This window comes from Epinephelus moara, chromosome 3 (assembly GCF_006386435.1).
Source record: "Epinephelus moara isolate mb chromosome 3, YSFRI_EMoa_1.0, whole genome shotgun sequence".
Taxonomy (NCBI): Eukaryota; Metazoa; Chordata; class Actinopteri; order Perciformes; family Serranidae; genus Epinephelus; species Epinephelus moara.
In genome coordinates, this window is record NC_065508.1 from 12,747,818 (window position 1) to 12,767,600 (window position 19,783).

Below are 19,783 nucleotides of genomic sequence, written 5' to 3' on the forward strand. Positions count from 1 at the left end.
CCTGAGGTTAAAGAGTCTGCAGTTTCCTATTATCACACGAAATTAAAAGCACTATAACTGGCAGATTTGCATGCTTTAGCGCATTAACAATAGCTATTTTCCAAACTGTATACTGTACTGCAAGTGTTCAGATCTCCTCCTCTCCAGGCAGCCACTGATGTACGCTGCTAGAGACATCAACATGCTTGAGATGGGTAGTCCATCACAGCGAGTGCTTCACTGCCACTCATTTGACACTGTGTATTCACAAGCAAGGACGGTTTTGATTGTTACTGGTGGTGTATTCAAGGACACTTCAACATCCAAAATTTCTACTTCAGCTATTCATAATCATTTGCTTTCACAAAACTGAACCAAGAAGACAGATGACAACCAAACGTGGAGAAAAAAAAAATCACATCAGTGTGGATGTTCCTTTTTGGCAAGCAAATCATCCCTCTTGAGGCAATCAAGGACACATCAACGAATACATTTAAAAAGACTATTCTGATAGATCTGGACGCCTAAACTCTTTGTGGGACAGCAGTATTTTTGTTCTTCAAGCCATGTCCCAAAGGCATTAGTGCCACGACTTCTAAGATGCTCTGTAAACACTCAGAGCTGCTCGTAGGTATACCTACGAAAAGTAATGCAGCAGAGTTCATCCGCATAATCATGGAGGGTGCAATAATGTGACAAATGCACCTACAGGAGTAAAGGAGGAAGTAGTGTGACTGAACATCTGCGTAAGGAGACAAGTGGTCACGTCCCATGTGTAACCAAATGAACGTTTAGTTATTTTAAGGCAGTGGTTCCCAACTGGTGGGTTGCATTCTGAATGGTCTGCAAGTGACTCCCAAACATGTCAAGTTTTGAAGTACAGTGAATTTCTGGCACAGAGCTTTTATTTTGGAGTGAAGGTTCCTGCTGTACAGTGAGTCACTTACAGACAGCTTCTTGACAGAGACGGCAAAATAGCTCGACAGCATTGCCAAACGCAAGTATGATGCTGAATATATTACAACTGTGTGGACCTTGAACTAATGACTAAGTAGAAATCTGGACCCCATGCTGGACCAGTTGGGACCCACTGTTTAAGTATGTAACGTGACGAAGGCCAACTGTGTTTCTTTACCTTGACCTAACCTATGTAACTTTACTTTCCTAATCATACCCCACATAATTTTGGACACTAATTTGTTGGGCACCAATTTATTAGATACCATACGACCCGGGAACAGTGGACAGGATCAAGGATCAAGACAGGGACATAGCTATTTACTTCTACTCTGCCCGGTCAGCCAGTGAGTGCGACTTTAAATAAAAGAAACTTTCAACACTACGAAACAGTAATTCCTAGGCCACAGAGGATCAGTGGTGCAGAGCCGGAAATATTGACCTGATTTGTCTCCAATATGAAGATGGATGCAATGGTTATGTACTATATTACATGAGAGGGGAGGATTATATAGTGCAGAGATATTTCAGCTGTGTCTTTGAGGCAATGACGCCATTTAAATCTCTCATTAACTCTGCCAGAGATTTATCACCATTTGAATGAGCAACGCTAAATGATCTTTGGGATTATGCTAAGCTAAATCAACCACCAACAAGAGAGGAGCAGCATCTATATTGAGTGTCTGAGCTAGCCGTTGTCCCTTCTGCACCCCCTTCTCACTCTTTGCCTCCTCGTCATTTTTTTTTGTAAATTCCCCTCTTATTTGTCTCCTTTTTTCCAAACTGTGTTTTTCTCTTGCTTTTTTCTGGTTGAATCCTGCCAGTGCTGCTTAATTAGGGTTGATTATCTGTGTCTGTATGTGGGTGTATGAGCCTGCGGCCTGCGTGCACATGTGTGTGCGCACCTGGATGCACAAAAGAATGTTTCAGTGTGACTAAATGCTTTATTTTTTTCTGCAAGTTGAGTTGTGTGTTAATCAATTTGCGAGTGTTTATCTGACTCACCTCGCAGAAGGTCAAAGAATTAGTTGGCACTTCATCGGAAGTCGCAGTTGTGTAGTTGTGCAGAGTAGACAGACATTTACACACCTACCTATATAATGGTCTACGCTTCGCAGTAGATCCCTGTCACCCCCATCATCCTTTTTTAGCTGCCGTCTCACTCGCTCTGCTCTCTCTCCCTCCCACACCGCCACGCTGTGCCTCTCTCCCCTTGCCTCGGCTTTCATGTTTTAAGAGCTCCTCATTCCCTTTGAGTATGATATTGCCCACATCCTCCCCTCTCTGGCTCCCCTCCTCTCCTTTTCCCTCCCTCTCGCACATTCCCCGCTCTGCTACTTTCTCCTTGTGTTTGCCAGAATGAGTGGCAGGTGTCTCCTCCAGATGCCAAGTTGTAGTTGGGAGGCAGTTGCGATGATGGCCTGACAAGCAGCATGTGTATGTGCTTATGTGGGGTTTCTTTTCTTTTCTTTTCTTTTCTTTTCNAGAGAAACAGAGGAGGGAGATGGCTCTTGTAATTGAACCCTGGCTGTGCTTGATGAAGCTTTCAGCAAATATCTAACCGGGGAGGCTAAGATGAGAATTTAGACAAACAACCAGCGGGAAACGGATGCAGAGACAAAGCGAGCAAAGAAAGAAAATGAGAGAGAGAGAGAGAGAGAGAGAGAGAGAGAGAGAGAGGGGAGAGTTTTGATTAAAAAGGCATCACTTGCTGAAATGGACAATTACTTGTGTAAAGTGAAAGCCATGTGTGTATACCAACCCAGAGGACAAAAGGACATCATCACCAGTGTGATTATGATCCAATCAAGCTGGAATTTGAACAGCAAAACAGCTCTGGTTGTGTGGTGTGGTGTGGTAGACAGCACTCTATCACTTTTCTAAAAGGAGAATTACACAGATACGGCCATAACGTGGGCACTGTGTATGTGGACACCCTGTGCTTTATACTGTTGTGTTCTTTTCGTTGGAACCCCTAGTTCCAGTACAGGGACTCTTGATGCGACAGCAAACAGTGATGCCTGTTTTAAGTCAAACTGAAACTTTTTATACGAGGGAATATGCACTGAAATAGTACTGCACATTGATTTGCATTTCCAGTTTTTAAATACAAAAAAGTAGCGGTGGGAATCACCAGAGGATCCACAATATAATATTATCACGATACTTAAGCCATGATACAAGATTATTGGGATTTTAAATATGTTTTGATATGCAGAGTATTGGGATGAAATATATTGCAATATAGTTTAGTTTATTTGCACATACATGTGTAGAAAATACAGGAAAAAGAAATTAAAAGTTAAAACATTGTGCAGGAGAGGTCAGAAGCCAAAAATGGCTCATGAAGATACTTCCGTCTATTAAATAACAACAATCATACATAAAAAGAAAAGGATGAAAATAAAGATTGCATAACTGAATAAGAGTTCCAGACTTAGAAGTATTACAAAATCGTAACAACAAAAAAACACAAAACGAATTACAAATAAATCAGTGAAGTGTTAAGAGTTCTTTTCAGATGTTTTTTGAATAACAATGTAGATTACCTTTCTTTAACTGTAAATTATGTCCCCAAAGGAAACCTTTATTAACACCTGTTCTAATTTTAAAAAAGTTTTCAGTCTGTTCATCTGACTTCAGCCTTCCTTTTTTTTTTACAGCAAATTGTATGTAGTGGACTGAAAAGCAATGAGCAGTAGGCTATCTAAAGTTTAACTTTTGTCTATTTATATGATTAAAAAAACCCTGATAATTGGCACTGTGTGATGATATTGCCACACAAAAATATTGCAATACTATACTGCATTGATTTTTCCCCCTGACCCCGAAGCTAAGCTAGGCTAATCAGCTTCCATTTGGAAAGCCAAAACTAGTTAGCGCCACTTACCACTAAACTCTCAACTTTTGTGAGCAAAGCGATTTGTGTGTGAAGTGAAGTGTGGTTGTTGTTCTTTGTCGTTTATAACCTGCGAGACAGCTGAATTTCCCTTCGGGGATGAATAAAGTTCTTTCTATTCTATTCTATTAATGTGAGCTCCACTTTGTGACCGGTGTCTGTGAAATGTACTATATTTAAACTGTACTTCCTTGATTCCAGTTATGGTGGTGGCAAAATGCAACAGGTAACAACATCGGTTTGCTTCTTAATGTCACATATAGTTATATTCTAATCTATTTTTAGTTTCTGCCCACACAGATATTAAACCAATCAAAAGGCAATACCAACATCATCCGTTTGAAACAAAACTAAATGAATGGCCTTGTGGGAAACACTAGTGTAGGGGCCACTATCACAGCATTTTTTTTGTTTTTTGTTTTTTTTAGCAATTATAAATCTATCTTACAAGACACGTCAGAACTAATACAAAAGACATCTGTACTGGTTTCTGAACTCTAATTGTAATTGCAGTTTGACTTCCAGACAATAGCGTGCTTCCAATTTTTTCTACAACGCTGAGGAAGACTTTTTCCTGTATGAACATTAAAAATACCCCCGTGCACAAAGCCAGTACAGTTTGCTGTATGTCCAGGCCTGCACGGAGCCCTGACCTCTGACCTCAACCTGACAACACTTTTGGGATTAACTGAAACACCGACTACGAGCTGGGCCTCATTGCTCATCAGTGTCTGATCTTACTAATGTTAATCCCTGCAGCCAGGTTCAAAAATCTTGTGAAAAGCTTTTCCAGTAGAGTGGAGGCTGTTAAACTGCAGCAGCAGATTATTTTTCAAGTATTTTGGGGGTATTTTAAGCCATTTCAGACAGTGAAAAGGCGACAGGAAGATGCAACAAAAGGGCCATGGCGGGACATTGTAGTGCAGAGGTCAGCATCTTAACCTCTGAGCTACAGGGCCAGCAAATAATCCTCCTGGTTTTGCAATGAGGTGATTAAGAATTAAATGCTTTGTGGCTGTAACACTCGGGTAACCACATACTTATGCACTGCGTGCATGTGTAGTGACTGATGTTTACTCTGGTAGTCTGGTATTGTTCAGGTATTTTATACATATTAGATGAACAGTAGAGAAAATGTGTATTTTCTCTGATTGCTGCCTTTTATCGAGACGAGTAATCAAATTTGCAAATGATTTAGCAAAAGCAAACATAAGACGATTAAGCCGCGGCCCACATGCTGCGCTCCATCTTTGTTCAGAGCAAAGCGCCTGGTTGACAAAAATCACACAAATATTTCAATCTTAAGAAGGTAGTAGGTATCAGATGAGCTTTAAAACATTACAACCCTTCGCCAGAGATTCACACTGGGCACAAATCACTTTTATGGAAACTCACCCTGATTCATTTCCCTATTTAACAGCAGTACATGGGGAAATGCGTCATGGAGAATTACTGGTAAAACATATTTTCATTTACATCTACGCTCCTTACTGGGAGCTGTAACAGGTCTGAGGCTTGGCTTAATGCCAGCTTGATGCCTCGGCTAATTGCTGATTTGCAGTTAATTGTCTATTTATGTATTGCAGACTGCGCCAGTGCTGTGGAGCTGAAGGCATTAAAATCTATGTGCTGACGTGGTGTTAAAATGTTTGGAAACATGTTTTCAACACTTGAAAACAAGGTACAAAGAATCTGATGTTGATGCAGGATTGGAGATTTTCCCTCACTGCAGCTGAGAGCAGTACAGAAAAAAAAGCACAGCTCATGCATTATCTAAACGAGTATACTATTCAAACCTTGAACTGCAAATGTTTTTTTCTGTTTTGCCACTTGCTATCAAAAGCAGACTATCACTATAATAGAGTAATAGACATAATTGTATGTTTCATGAGGCAAGTGATAAATAAAATGTTTGAACGACTGGATGCTGGTGGGAGATTTGATGCCCCCAGTGTCACAGCCATATGGCAGTCAGCAACTTCTCTACCTAATATCATCACTTCCATCTCTCAATCTATAAATTTTAAAACACCCACAAGCTGCGAGCAGAGATGTAGACACATTTCCCTCAGATGGGCTCAAATGTATACAAGCTCAACCAGGGACAGTCATGTACGCACTATATTACACAATAAACAGCAGGGAGATATAGAGGATATAATTGGGAAGAATGAAAGAGGCAAAGCGGAGGAAGGAGGAAGTCAGATATGAAGCGATGATGATGAAAATACAAAAAGAAAAAAAAAAAGAAGGACTGCAGGGGTAAACAGAAGGCAACGACGAAGCAAAAGCAATTGGAAATGCAAACTAATGCTAGAGGCACCATCACAAGAACATGTCAAGCAGACTTGTACTGAAGACAATTTGAATATACATATATATATATATATATATATAAGAAATTAATGGGACCAGTGGGAACACCCCAGTGGTGAGTTTAACACTGTAAACTAAAATTAACAGCTGAGAAATCACAAATGTCATCTGTGACGCAGTTTGGCTTTGAACAAAGAAAATTGCTCAACTATCATTCATGGACCTCTAGTCGCATGTAGAGCGCACTTTACCAGACATACGGATAAACTTGAAGAGCTAAATGTCACCATCATGTCAGTTTTGTTGATAACATTTACAAGCTGAAAGGATCTAAGAAAGACTGACAATGCAAAAGGTTCTATTCAAACCAAGAAAATACAGCTCAGCCATGTAATTCACACACAAACACAAAAGGACACAGCCGTAGATACTAACAGGCAATGCAAGCGCACATTCTTACCCACTCACATACAGAAAGTAGCAAATAGCAGCTTTATACCTAATTAACAGACACAGCAGGCGGGGCAGAGCGGTGCATGAGGGTAAAGCTGTGGAGGAAGGGAAGTGTAAACGTTGTGGAGAAAAGGATGCAGAGGAGCATGAAGCAAAGGGCAACACAGATGGACAGATAAGGCAGAGGAGGAGAGACAGAAAGAATGGAGAGATAAAATCATTTGATGACCCAGGGCACTGAATACACACTGTATGTTAGAGCTTTTGAAAATATCGTTTGACCAATCAAAGAGAGGGTGTAAAGAGCTCGCCGGCATCAGCATCAATAATAAATGTGAAGTGGTCATTGTTTATTTATTATCCGACCTTCCTTCAACCCAGCAGTGGGTCTATCAATATGAAAATACATTTGTCACATGGCCAAACGGTTTGAAACAAAAGATCTCATCAAGATAGAGAATATATTTATAGTGTCTTTATGTGTGTTGTAAACATGTAAACACATTCACAAAATGGTACTGTTTATTTATAAGTCTAACAACTGTTAAAGAAGAAATTTTATTTAAATTCATTCATTTTCCATAACTGTTAATCCTGTAAGGGGTCGCGGGGGGCTGGAGCCTATCCCAGCTGACATTGGGCGAGAGGCAGGGTACACCCTGGACATCCCAGCTGACATTGGGCGAGAGGCAGGGTACACCCTGGACAGGTCGCCAAACCATCACAGGGCTGACACATAGAGACAGACAACCATTCACACTCACATTCACACCTACGGCCAATTTAGAGTCACCAGTTAACCTGCATGTCTTTGGACTGTGGGAGGAAGCTGGAGTACCCAGAGAAAACCCACGCTGACACGGGGAGAACATGCAAACTCCACACTCCCCCACCCTGGGTTCAAACCAGGAACCCTCTTACTCTGAGGCAACAATGCTAACCACTGCACCACCGTGCCGCCAGTTTAAGTATTACTACTTATTTGTTATCTAGCTAACTCAGATAGCAGGACTTAGAGAGTTTGGCAGCCATGGTAGTGTCCCTGACCCAGCCTACTCTTCCACTCTCTGACTGGCTGGTGCTCATTGCCTTTGTTGGTTAGGATTAGGCAAGAGGGTTGGGATTGGTTAGGGTCAGAGCATGTGAGCGGAGCGGAGCGGGTGAAAATTTCCGCTCCTCGCTCGCAGACCTGTCACTTTGCGCCGCTTGTCCGCTCCACTTGGTTCTGCACATTCTTCGCTCCGCTCCATCATAAATTTTATCCCGCTCCACTCGCTCACCACTCCGCTCAAAAAAACTGCGTCGTACTACCCTAACCTGTAATCTTCTATTCACAAATAAAACTGGGTCTGCCCATTTTTCCGACAGCCCATTGGTCCGACATCCCATTGTTCCGACCATATTAAACCCATTGTTCCGAAGTCCCGTTGTTCCGAAATCATCATGATGCCCTGTGGTTAAGGTCTGGTTAGGTTTAGGCACAAAAACCACTTGGTTAGGGTTAGGAAAAGATCATGGTGTGGGTTAAAATGAAAAAGAAAGTGGCAAACACATAAGCCGTGAGCCTGCTTCGCCTCAAGCCTTTCCCAGCTGACCCAGAGCCGGTCGCGGCGCACCATCAAGGCAGAAATACGCCCGCCGGGAGCCGTTCAGCACCGCGGAGAGCTCCCCACACAACCCGGACCCCAGAGTTAATAACAGGAGGTTATGGTGTTTCATTCTCTCCTCTCTATGACACTTGTATCTCGACCAGTAGCCTACTTTTGTTGCGTTGCTGATCCTCTATGGTACACAAATACAGTAATAATCACATATCGGAACAACGGGACGTCGGACTAATGAGAGGTCGGAACAATGAGAGGTCGGAACAATGCTACGGCACCAATAAAACATGAGCTTGGTAGATTCTCCGGGGAAGCCCTCTCCCCGCAGTTAGGGACCGTTCTACACGGTACCGCTGGCAGGGTGGAAATAAGTCAAAGTGTAGAGGAGACGGACCGGGTTAAGCGGCCGACCTCCGGGGAAGCCCTCTCGCCTCTCCCCGCAGTTAGGGACCGTTCTCCAAGGTACCGCTGCTTCTCTTCTCAGTTTCTTTTTCTGAAGTACACAGTAAACTCATAGTTTTGAAAGAAAATAGTGTGGGTGTGCGCAGGTGCAAAGATGCATTCTGGGTGGGGCATGAGCGACCGGAGCGAAATTGGAGCGAGAGATAAGGCTCCGCTCCACCTTTTAAAAAAATAGCCGCTCCTCGCTCAACACAAAATCCTCCCACTCCCCGCTCCCCGCTCCACTCACATGCTCTGGTTAGGGTTAGGGTAAGAATGTCAGGGTGAGCCAATCAGAGACAGAGCAAGGCAAAGTAGGGCAGGCAGGTCATGCCTTTGCCATCCTAGACACACACACGTTCATACGCTGGTGGACAAGGCTGCCATACATGGTGCCACCTGCTACTCAATTTTTAACACACTCACAATGATGGAGCAGCCATTGTGAGCTATCTTGCTCAAGGATACTTTGACATGCGGACAGGAAGAGCTGGAGATCGAACCGCCGCTCTTCCGATCAGTGGACAACCCGCTCTACCTTCTGATCCGCAGCCGCCCAAATGTAGTATAGTTGCATTTTAAGCTAAATGTTAATATCAGCCTGCTAACATTCTCATAATTACAACTTGCTCACATTTAAAAAACATAGTAGTCACGCACATCTAAAAACCGTTTAAAGCAGGTGCTGGACAAAAAAATAGCAATAATCAACAGGAAAAAAGGGAGGAGTGAATCACGGAGGCAGCAACACGTTTTGAAAACATCTCAAATTCAATATCGGAACAGGAAAATATGAGGGAACCTGAGAATGGACTGTTACATTCAGCACTCACCTGTGGGAAAAGACACGGAAGAGGTTATAAGACAACACTGGAATATTCTGGACACAAATCCTTCACTGAAAGGATGCTTTAATAACCCTCCTCGTGTTGTGTATAAAAGACCACATTATCTTCGCAATATGCTGGTCAGAGCAGACCCCCCCACCCCCAGCCCCCTCAAATCCCACCTGGCAATTACAGAGGTGGAAACGGCCAACAATGCCATTTTACATTAAAAACACAGACCCACAGTCATCCTCATTCTGGAGAAATGTTTGACATTAAGGACATTGTTTCTTGTAAAATGAAAAATGTCATACAAATGTTGAAGTGTCCCTGCAGCCTCGCATACATTTGAAAAACAATGAGGGCCCGAAAAACTAGGATCACTGAACACAGAAGTGCCATTTGTAATCATGATGCATCACGTCTAGTTGCTGTCCACTTCACTAAAGCCCAACATAGCATATCCACTCTCAGATACGCTGAGACCATTAAAGGTCCTCACAGAGGAGGAGATATTGACTCTCTTCTTCTGAAAAAAGACTGAATTTCATTGCCATCCATCCAGTTGTCAACTTCATGGTGGCACCAGAGAATAAGTGAGGGGATCTACAAAATCAGCAGGCTTCATCCTCTGGGGACCATGAATGTGTGCACAACGTTTCATGGCAATCTGCGCAGCAGTTGAGATATTTCAGTCTGGACCAAAGGGGTGGACCGATAAGCAGAACAACACAATCGGGGCGACTGTGGCTCAGAGGTAGACTGGGTTGTACACTAATTGGAGTGCATGTGAATGGTTACTGAGTAGCAGGTGGCACCTTGTATGGTAGCCTTGGACACCAGTGTGTGACTGTGTGTGTGAATGGGTGAATGTGACATGAAGTGTAAAAGTGCTTTGAGTGGTTGGAAGACAAGAAAAGCACTTTACAAGTCCATTCACCACTTAACATTGCCATCCATAGCATGAATGTGTAGAGAGAAGTGGACACAGCATGGGGGAGGGGGGGGGCAGTTCNGGGGGGGGGGGGGGGGGGGGGGCAGTTCATTCCTATGACAGCTGCTCAGTGGTGCATGATGCCAAAAATGTTTGATTTGCTGGGGTAGAAAACTAACCAGATCTTTCACATCGTGGGGCCCATAGAGTACGCGCACTAGTGACTTTGCTGGTCGAGCAGCTAATTTCCAGTTTAGTCCTCTTCTGACTTGAATAAAGATAAAGTGATTTAATCATGCAGCTCTTCTAGACTTCCTGAACGTTATCAGAGGGAATGGATTAAACCCTGATAGCAAAGCAAGTCATTTTGTGGAGGCTGTGACACTCAGAAAAAATGTATCCACTATTCACAGACGTCTCTCTTCCAATGTAAATCTATGGGGAAAAGTCTGTTTGGGGCACAAAGGCAACATGATAGATCTAGAAGCTGTAATTCCACAATTTGGCCACTATGTCAAATTGGTTTCAAAGCCCAGTGCTGTTCCTGGGGGCTTTATCCATAGAGCCACACGGTTTTCGTAGCTTAATATAATCACTAATCATTTCTCAAACATACCGTAAAACTTCAATTCATAGTCCAGGCTATTTTTTGTCTAAAATCACTGAAATCAACAGGCCTATATTTGGGGCAGGTGTCTATATGGGACAGGCGTTTAATGCCTTTCACACAAAACTGCTGCCCAGCAAAGATCAGCAAATACAATCAAATTGTTAAACCAGTATTATTATTACTTGTATAAAAAACAGGCTTCAGATAACATCAGTTATGAATCTTTCATATGATCTAGCTCCGAGAGACAGAGCATCAGAGAGAGAGAGCTACAGTACTTGAGGATTACAGAACCCAGCACACCGACACAGCACCACTTTATCCTGTTAAAAACAATACTCACAACTTGGATTGATTTTTGTGAAAAGCCCTTTCGATTCTTTTGATCTGAGGACCCTGATGGACTAAAGGAATATGAATAACTTACAGGGTAATTGAGGAATGGACACACAATTTGAGGCAGCCAACAACCCAGTTTTTGTACATCTGAAAAACTTCTATTGCTAGTAAAAGGGACTGGGCATTTTTACGGTAAATTTAAGTCTAATACAGGCCAATGACACTGTAGATAGTTGTAAAAAATACTTACAATAACTAACAAAAATGTATTGTTTTAATCATATATCATGAAAAATGTGTATTGTGTTTCATAAAGTGTAAAAATGCCTTAAATCCACAAATAATCATATATATTTATTGATGTTGGTTCAACAGGATAGGAGACGGGCTGCCACAATGACAGCTGTTTTTTTTTCCCCTTCTTCTTGTTGATGAAAAGATCAGCCTTGTCAAATACAACAGACACCGCCTACACAATATGTATCAGATAAAATGTCATGGATACAGAGAGACATGTGGACAAACACACACACACCTGCGCGTATGTGGTTACACAAGTGTACAGACCTATACAGACGCATGTGTACCACACAGGATAATGCTGCCCTGACATTTCAGAACATGTTGTTCTTTTACTGAGCCGAGCAGCAGTGTCCTGGAAACTGACATCTGTCCATCACATCTGTCCGTGCCACTGAGACACACACACACACACAAAGGCTGGACACATGTGCACACATGGTGTTCATATTGTATCGTAACTCTCTGTCCGGACATCACTGCCCGGATCAGCGTGTCTCCATCCTCATCTCTTTTGCCTTTACCCTTTTTATTCTTACCTCGCTGGCCTCACAATCAAACACTGGAGGGAACCAAGGTGGGGAAAAAAAAAAAAAATCAAATAAATAAATAAGGAGTGAGACGAGAGGAATCTCAAAACAAAAAGTAATATCCACTTCACACGCATGCTGCAGATGATTCCCGCTTCATCCTCCACCTCCTCTCTCCCCCTCTTTCTCACTCTCCCTTATTGTGGGAATGTATTACAGGTGAGGTGCGTGTTCACTTGTAAGCAGGAGAAACATCGATTTTCTGTCGCCTTTATAGGATAACCAAAGGATGTAACACTGTTCAGTGCGTGATAGGATGCTGCTGTGCGTGTCTGTGTTCGCCGTATCATCGAGATTGGTCCGAGGAAAACATAAATAAAAATGTGACAATCATACTACCACACCAAAGAAAAACACAAGACTACACACACTGCTCTAAAAATAGTTTGTAGACCTGAGCAGTGTTTTTAGGAGGTGTTGTGAAGGGGCCTCTGTGATTTTCAAGGTTTTGCAAAACATGAAAAAATGATCCCGTGAGTTTGGATTTGAGTTTAAGATGAAGATAATAGTGAAGGTTAAGAGAAGAACGGGCTCGCGAAACAGCACAGGAATGTTTTTGTGCATACGTGTATGTGTGTGTTTGTAAGATATTTGTGTCAGCGTTGTAATTTGTCTGCACTGAACCATGCCTATTGTTGTCTTTGTAAACTGAGAGCAATGAGTGTTTCATTTAAGATGTGTCTGATAACAGGAGCTCTGCTGTATGAATTCAATTAATTCCGCCTGCATTCTGTTTCCCTCCATCCTCCTCTCTTCTCCTCTCTGCTCCTAGGTTATGGTGGGGTGGAGCTACTGTTGGTGCTGTGTGGCCTGGATCTCTCTCTGCCCTGCCCTCGCCACTGCATCTGCTACACTTCACCTAGCACAGTCTCCTGCCAGGCCCACAACTTCCATGCCGTGCCCGAGGGCATCCCTGCCCAGAGCGAGCGCGTCTTCCTGCAGAACAACAAGATCCAGCGGCTGCTCCGCGGCCACTTCTCGCCCACCACCACCATGTTGTGGCTTTACTCCAACAACATCTCCTACATACAACCATCCACCTTCCACGGCTTTGATCGCCTGGAGGAGCTCGACCTTGGGGACAACCGGCACCTGAAGGCGGTTGCTTCAGACACTTTCCTGGGCCTGGGCAGGCTACACGCCCTGCACCTATACCACTGTGGCCTGATCAGCCTGCCTCCAGGGATCTTTGCGGGCCTCCATAATCTCCAGTATCTCTACCTACAGGTACATGGATAACAGCCTCCTTTTATCTCTACTGTATATTGCATCTGCCACCACAATCGCATTACGGTGTAATCTGTCCATCAGCCTGGCTCAGCACTTACTGCCTATTCTGATTTATTCAATTTATTTTAATTGGACACTGATCAAATGCTAGCTGTTATCCTGAGTGCAGGGAAAATACCACAAAGCAGCGCTCACATTGAAGTAAGCTACAGTATATCTGCTGTGGTAAACAACTGGAGGGAAACAGTATAGAATTTGAAATCCAGCATTGAGTGTGGGATTGCATTATTTACATGGTGGATTTATGAGGGGGGAGGCTTCTACTATATGGAAAAGATCATCAGTCCATGCTATTGATGGCTAAAATCAATTAATACACTGAGTGGGTGGCTTGAATGCTCGACAGCATTCTTATGTCTATAACAGCTTGTCCAATGTACAGAAAACCACAGCTAGTTGTGTGTAAATCACCTACAATGGCCCCCATCCTTTAACAGAATCCTCAACCTCAAATGCACCACTCAAAGGGCAAAGAAAATCCTTTCTGACCCCTCTTACACTGCTCACCACTATTTTTTTTTTAGCTACTGCCCTCTGGAAGCTGTTCAGATCACTGACTATTCAACCACCCTGCATCAAAAAATAATACAGTCTTTGAATTCCTTGCATAGTCCAGCTATTTCCTGCACTTACTATGCTTTTATAATGTATACTGAGCAACAAGACAAAGCTATTCTTTGTGTTGTATAATGTATGCATGTAATAGCATGATATTATTGATGTCTTTTGTAATGCCGGAACTGACCTAAAAAGCCGTATAAGGGCATACTACTGCTGATATCAATGTTTCAAGTGGTAAGAAAGATGCACTGACTGCAATTATGTTGGCGACTCCAATTTTTTTGACATAGTATATTGAAATAGTAAAAGTGCATGTATGATATCAAAGATGAGTGTCTCATTGAGCGTCCACAAAAATCCGAGAAAAATAAATGTGTTTAATTATTGGAAAACCTGTTCAAAAACAGCTCATGTGGCTGCTCAAACCATTTCTCAAAGGTGTGATCAGATCACACTTGACTGGCTTTGACTTACCAATTTTTTTCCCTTTCAATCAACAGCCTTAAAACATTTTGCTGGCACAAAACAATCCACTAAATCTATAAAAATTGACCCTACTTATAAGAAAACTAACTAGACTAACTAACAAACCAGTTTAGATGACCCAGCTCCTTGTTTTTATTCAACTTTACCTCCCAGAATATGACACTATTCATTTTAGCATTTTCTATTCACTTACATGAAACAGTTAGCATTAGCTTTTCTATGTGAAACTTTTGAGCTTATTGTCAAGTTGTATGCTAGTTATCATGACTAATTGGCTAACTAGCAGACTAGGATAGACCACCCATATTTGTGTTTTTATCGCGTTATGCCCCCCAGACTAAGAAGCCAAGTGTTTTAGCATCCTCAATCCACTACAGGAAACGGTTAGCATTAGCTCTGCTATGCTACACTTTTAGTTAGCTTAACACAGTAGCTTTCAAACCATGTGCAACATGCATCAGAATGAATTGCAACTTATGAGAACAGGTTACAGCGGCTCTGACAATAGTCTGTTACTGTCCATGCTGCTGTTCAGCGCATGCATCTAAATTTGATCGGCACAGGGTCAGCTACATCTGAGACTGGCCAGCCAGTCACCGGTCATGTCTACCAATTCAGGACAACAGCCAATCAACTGGTGCATCTTAAGTTTTTCAAATAACAACACATCACAATACAGCGAATTAAAGTAAAATCACATATAAAGTATGATGTTAAGTGCAGTGCACTTCGTTTAAAGAATCTGTTTTGACCTTTCCTCCTTCCTCTACATCCTGGCAGGACAACCAGTTGGAGTTCCTGGAGGACGACCTGTTCATCGACCTTCTGAACCTCAGTCATCTCTTCCTGCATGGCAATAAACTATGGAGCCTTCGCCAGAACACTTTCCGTGGTCTGGGGGTCTTAGACCGCCTTCTTCTCCACCAGAACCGCATCCAGTGGGTTGACCGCCAGGCTTTCCATGACCTGCGGCGCCTCACCACCCTGTACCTGTTTAATAACTCCCTGACTGAGCTATCTGGATCCAGCTTGACTCTGCTGCCGGCCCTGGAGTACCTTCGACTGAACGACAACCCCTGGGAATGCGATTGCAAGGCCCTGTCACTTTGGGATTGGCTGCGGAGGTTCAGAGGCTCCACCTCCTCCCTCATATGTGTTTCACCACCAGAGCTGGCACAAAAGGACCTGAAATCGCTGAAGAAAGAGGAGCTGCCCAGTTGCTTGTCAGGAGAGGGTCATGCACATGGCACCCCAGGCAGAGAGATGGAGCATGGAGAGTCATTGAACCACCTGAATCGTCACAGAAATCATCACAACCACCATCAGCGGCCGTACTTGCCCCATGGGGACCAGTACAGCTTGCCTTCCCCCTCACCCCTGCCACGGCCACCCAAGGGAGGCCGCAGAAACTGCACCCGCCGGGGCCGAAAGGCAAAAGGGGGGCTCAATGAGGTGCAGGTACTACGGGAGGGGGGTGAGAAAGACTATGCTCCAGATGGAAGTAAATATGACCTGTCTGGAACTGGGCGGAGGAAGAACAAGTGCATCCCAAGAACTTCTGTCGGCCCACCAATTGGGGTCCAGAGAGCCAATAATAAAGCAGGGTCACACTTTGCAGATTATATTTTCTGTTTACCACCAGCTCTGCTGCTGTCACTCATCTCTGTCATCCTACGCTGAGACACGAAATGGACACTTTTGTGCTGGTGATGCAACCTTATGATTCACTCTCCTGAACCATCCTGCCCTGGCTCTTTAAAATGAGGCATGTGTGCATAACTGTGTGTGTACATGACTGTGTATAAAGAACATTATCAAATATCTACTGTTGAAATATCCCTGCGGTATTAAGGCAGGAATCTATACGAGTCATAATCAAAAACATGGAAGTCAGGGAAAACAATTTAGCCCGTCGCTTTGATGATGTCACCAAGGGAACATCAGGAAAACTTTACATTTGTCTCTGTGGCATCAATGGCATCACTGCATTCCTGTACTTATAAAAACTGTACAGCCACATAAAATAACAAGCCAATGATTCATTCAAGTAATCGCGAGAAGACCCCACAATATGGATCAAAACAGTTCAAGGCTCAGTCTCTGTCTTCAGCCTTCTAGACACAATACTGCTCTCTCGGAGCACCCTCCATCTGTCACTCACGCTGAGACAAAGACGGTCATTCATAACTGTCACACTGCTCACTCAACAGCACCTTGAGATCCAGAAACAAAATGCCACAGACACAAGTGGCAGTAAAATGAGTCATTGTAGAGTCATAACGGTAGTAACTAGAATCACAATATACCTACCAATAAAGTGGTTTCACTTGCAGGTCTCACAGCAGGGTGAACCCACTTTAATGCACATTTGTATCCTTTTAATGGAAACTCTAAAAAAAACACCACTGGAGTTGTGACACATCTCTATAGCTGACAAATCTTCAAACTAGTGCTGGTAAAAGGTCTTTACTGTCCTTGCAACCCATCAACTTAAAAGCCATTCAGAACCAACCTTTCATTATAAGAGCCAACTGGTCACAGTCAGTGTAAATGGGCGCGTGAATGAACGTCTGTGTCACTGTTTGTGTGAGTGTGTGTCTACTAAAAAAAAAAAAAACACTAAAGCCATGCGGGTAGAACGACACGAGATAAGAGTGCCTAATGACAGCCAGTGGCCAATAAGGACAAACTTCAGAGGCAAGGGTGGTTTCTTCCACTCTTGGACCTCACTGGCTATAAAACAGAGGCCTCAATGGGCCTGAAAGTTCAACACATGCAGGCCGAGGAAAAACTGAGGCCCGAGCCTGGCTCACAAAACTTCAGACTCCCAGAAACTATTATGCACTTTCCTCTGTAATGCTGTGGAGGTGAATGGAAAAATACAAATCCCCCGAGCAGAGATGATTCAATTCAAATAGTCGCAGGAGTGTTTAATACTGGGGGAGAAAAGGCCCTACAATCAGGGAGGAGTGCTGATGACCACCACAATACTGCAATATATCTCCTGCAATTGTCTAATCAACTGCTTAAAGTGGAAAACAACAAAATCAATTCCGTGATGACCACCACAGGGCAAAGGGACTGACAAACTTCTGCTGTCTTTGTCCTCTCTGGTGTGTTTAGTATGCTCCAAAACAGATGGACTTGACGATCTTTAAGCCCTGATTGGAGAGTTGGATATTAATGCTGCTATGTCCGGGAAGACGGCCACTTTCTGAGGCTCGGGATTCTTCTTGGGTAAATAACAAGGGCAGAGAGGACTATGGGACGCGGTGCCCATGGATGAACTGGAGCGGTTCAAGCACACACACCCCTACTGAAGCCCGATCACCTTCACAGCCTTCCCCTCCCACTGCAAACTGCTAACCCCTGTCAGTCTGGGGCTTTCAAATCCCAGAGCAGAGCACCACAGGTTTTGACTTTCGACCTGAACTATTTCAGAGTCACTCAGTCTCAAGTGCTCAACTACAATAGGCGAAACCTGTACAGATACACAGGGGCCATCCGGGTACCTTAACTAGCCAGTAATGCTAAAGGACTTTATTTCTTATAGCATTACAAAGTTATAAATTCTATTTTAAGAAGGAGCTGCCCTTGTATGCAAAAGGATGACCGAGCTAAAAAGCTACAAATCATGACATGCTGACAAAAAGCACAATAAATTATTAGTATGGTTTGCTGGCAACCTATAAATGTGTGGTTCGGATGGGAATCAAAGAGCGGGGGCCACATTTGTACCCTGCTTGTGCGTGTTTCCTGCTGCGCCCCGCCTTTTCGTGTCTATCTATCTAAATGTTGGGGACGAACAGAAGCCTGTCACTGGTGTCATTCTCCTGACATGTAGGATTAGAGACCCCTTCTGGTGAACTTGTTCGTGCTGCTGTGAACCCAGAGGTGATGTAAATTGTGTCTGTTTATTCCTGTGAGGATGACTTTTTTGTAAAAAATACAAAAAACAAAACACAACAAAAAAACAAGGGAAGAAAAAGAAAAAAGACAAACTCTCTGTTGTGTCTCAGTAGTTCCCTAAAAAATAAACAGGGAGCTAGGGGCTGGAAGTTTATTTTTTATTTAATATGATTATTATCATCATTTCAGTTTTTTGAGTTCTGTCCTTTTTTTTTTTTTTGTTTCGCTGAGTCATTCAAGATAAACGGTACACTGCACTGCCCCCCTCCTGCTCCTCCTCTTTTCTTTTCTATCTTCCTATTTCTCCCTCTATCTTCGCTCCCTCCTTCTCTGCTCCTCCCTCCTTCCCTGCCTCCCTTCCCGTCTGCTTTTTCTCATCCTCCCTCCCCGCCTCTCTGCTCCTCTCTCCTCCACCCTTGTTGCCCCCTCCTTATTCTGTTCCTCTCCTCTCTTCCTTTGTGCAACCCAAATGTTTTGTATGTGGTTATCAAACAATGCCAGACTCAAAAGCTGTTTATAAATAACATTAAACAGAAAGTGTCCTCAAATGGCTGAGGTGGTCTGTGTTTGTTTGCCTCCCGTTTGTAAGTGCATGTGCACAGCTGTCTGTGTGTGCACGTGTGCGTGTGTGAGTGTGTGTGTGGCTAATAGACAGACCTCTGAAATGAGCCCTGAGGCTGAATGATAAGGCAATGAAAGGAAAGAAAAAATGGTTAAAAAGTAGAAAAAAAGGTAATGGAATAAGTACGCACATTCATCTACTGCTGGGAGAGAAACACACCCTCATTTAACCAGGATATATTTTGGCCTCCTTCATGCCCTAGTTTCACTCATATACTCCCAGCCTCGCATGAAATATGCATCTGAATGACTGTAAGAACACACACATGCACACACACAAATACACACACCTGTCCAGCTGTATTAGCCGTGAGGGTGTGAAGGAGGTGTCTTGTGTCAGGCCAAGGTGAGGTCAAACGGAGCTCTAGCATGTGCTACGTCTACTCTGATCCTCTGCACGGTGTTCACATTTATGCATGTGCTTTTGCACGTGGCGCTGAATTTGTTTGTTTGTGTATTAGATGTGCGTGTCCACGGGTGTACCAAGTATGCCCACTGTCACGGCAGATCCAGCCTGACAGCCGGCGAGGGCAGAGGAAGAGGTGTGCCTCTGAGAGACAGTATCACTGCTCTGTTTGTAAAACAAAGCTGACAATTGGGAGAGAGAAAGAGAGAGAGAGGGAGAGATAGAGGGAGCAGGAGAATGAGTGGAGCACAAGGATTTAAA

At 43.4% G+C, this 19,783-nt stretch overlaps 1 protein-coding gene across 1 annotated transcript in view; it reads left to right on the forward strand.

The window, feature by feature from the left end:
• LOC126387783 (reticulon-4 receptor-like 1) overlaps positions 1 to 18,986 on the forward strand; it is a 118,740-nt gene extending 99,754 nt beyond the window's left edge. The window contains exons 2-3 of the mRNA XM_050040444.1: positions 13,022 to 13,476; positions 15,367 to 18,986. Of these exons, the coding sequence (XP_049896401.1) occupies positions 13,022 to 13,476; positions 15,367 to 16,266 (1,355 nt within the window). The 3' untranslated portion in view covers positions 16,267 to 18,986. The remainder of the gene's footprint in view (positions 1 to 13,021; positions 13,477 to 15,366) is intronic.
• Positions 18,987 to 19,783: the final 797 nt, after the last annotated feature.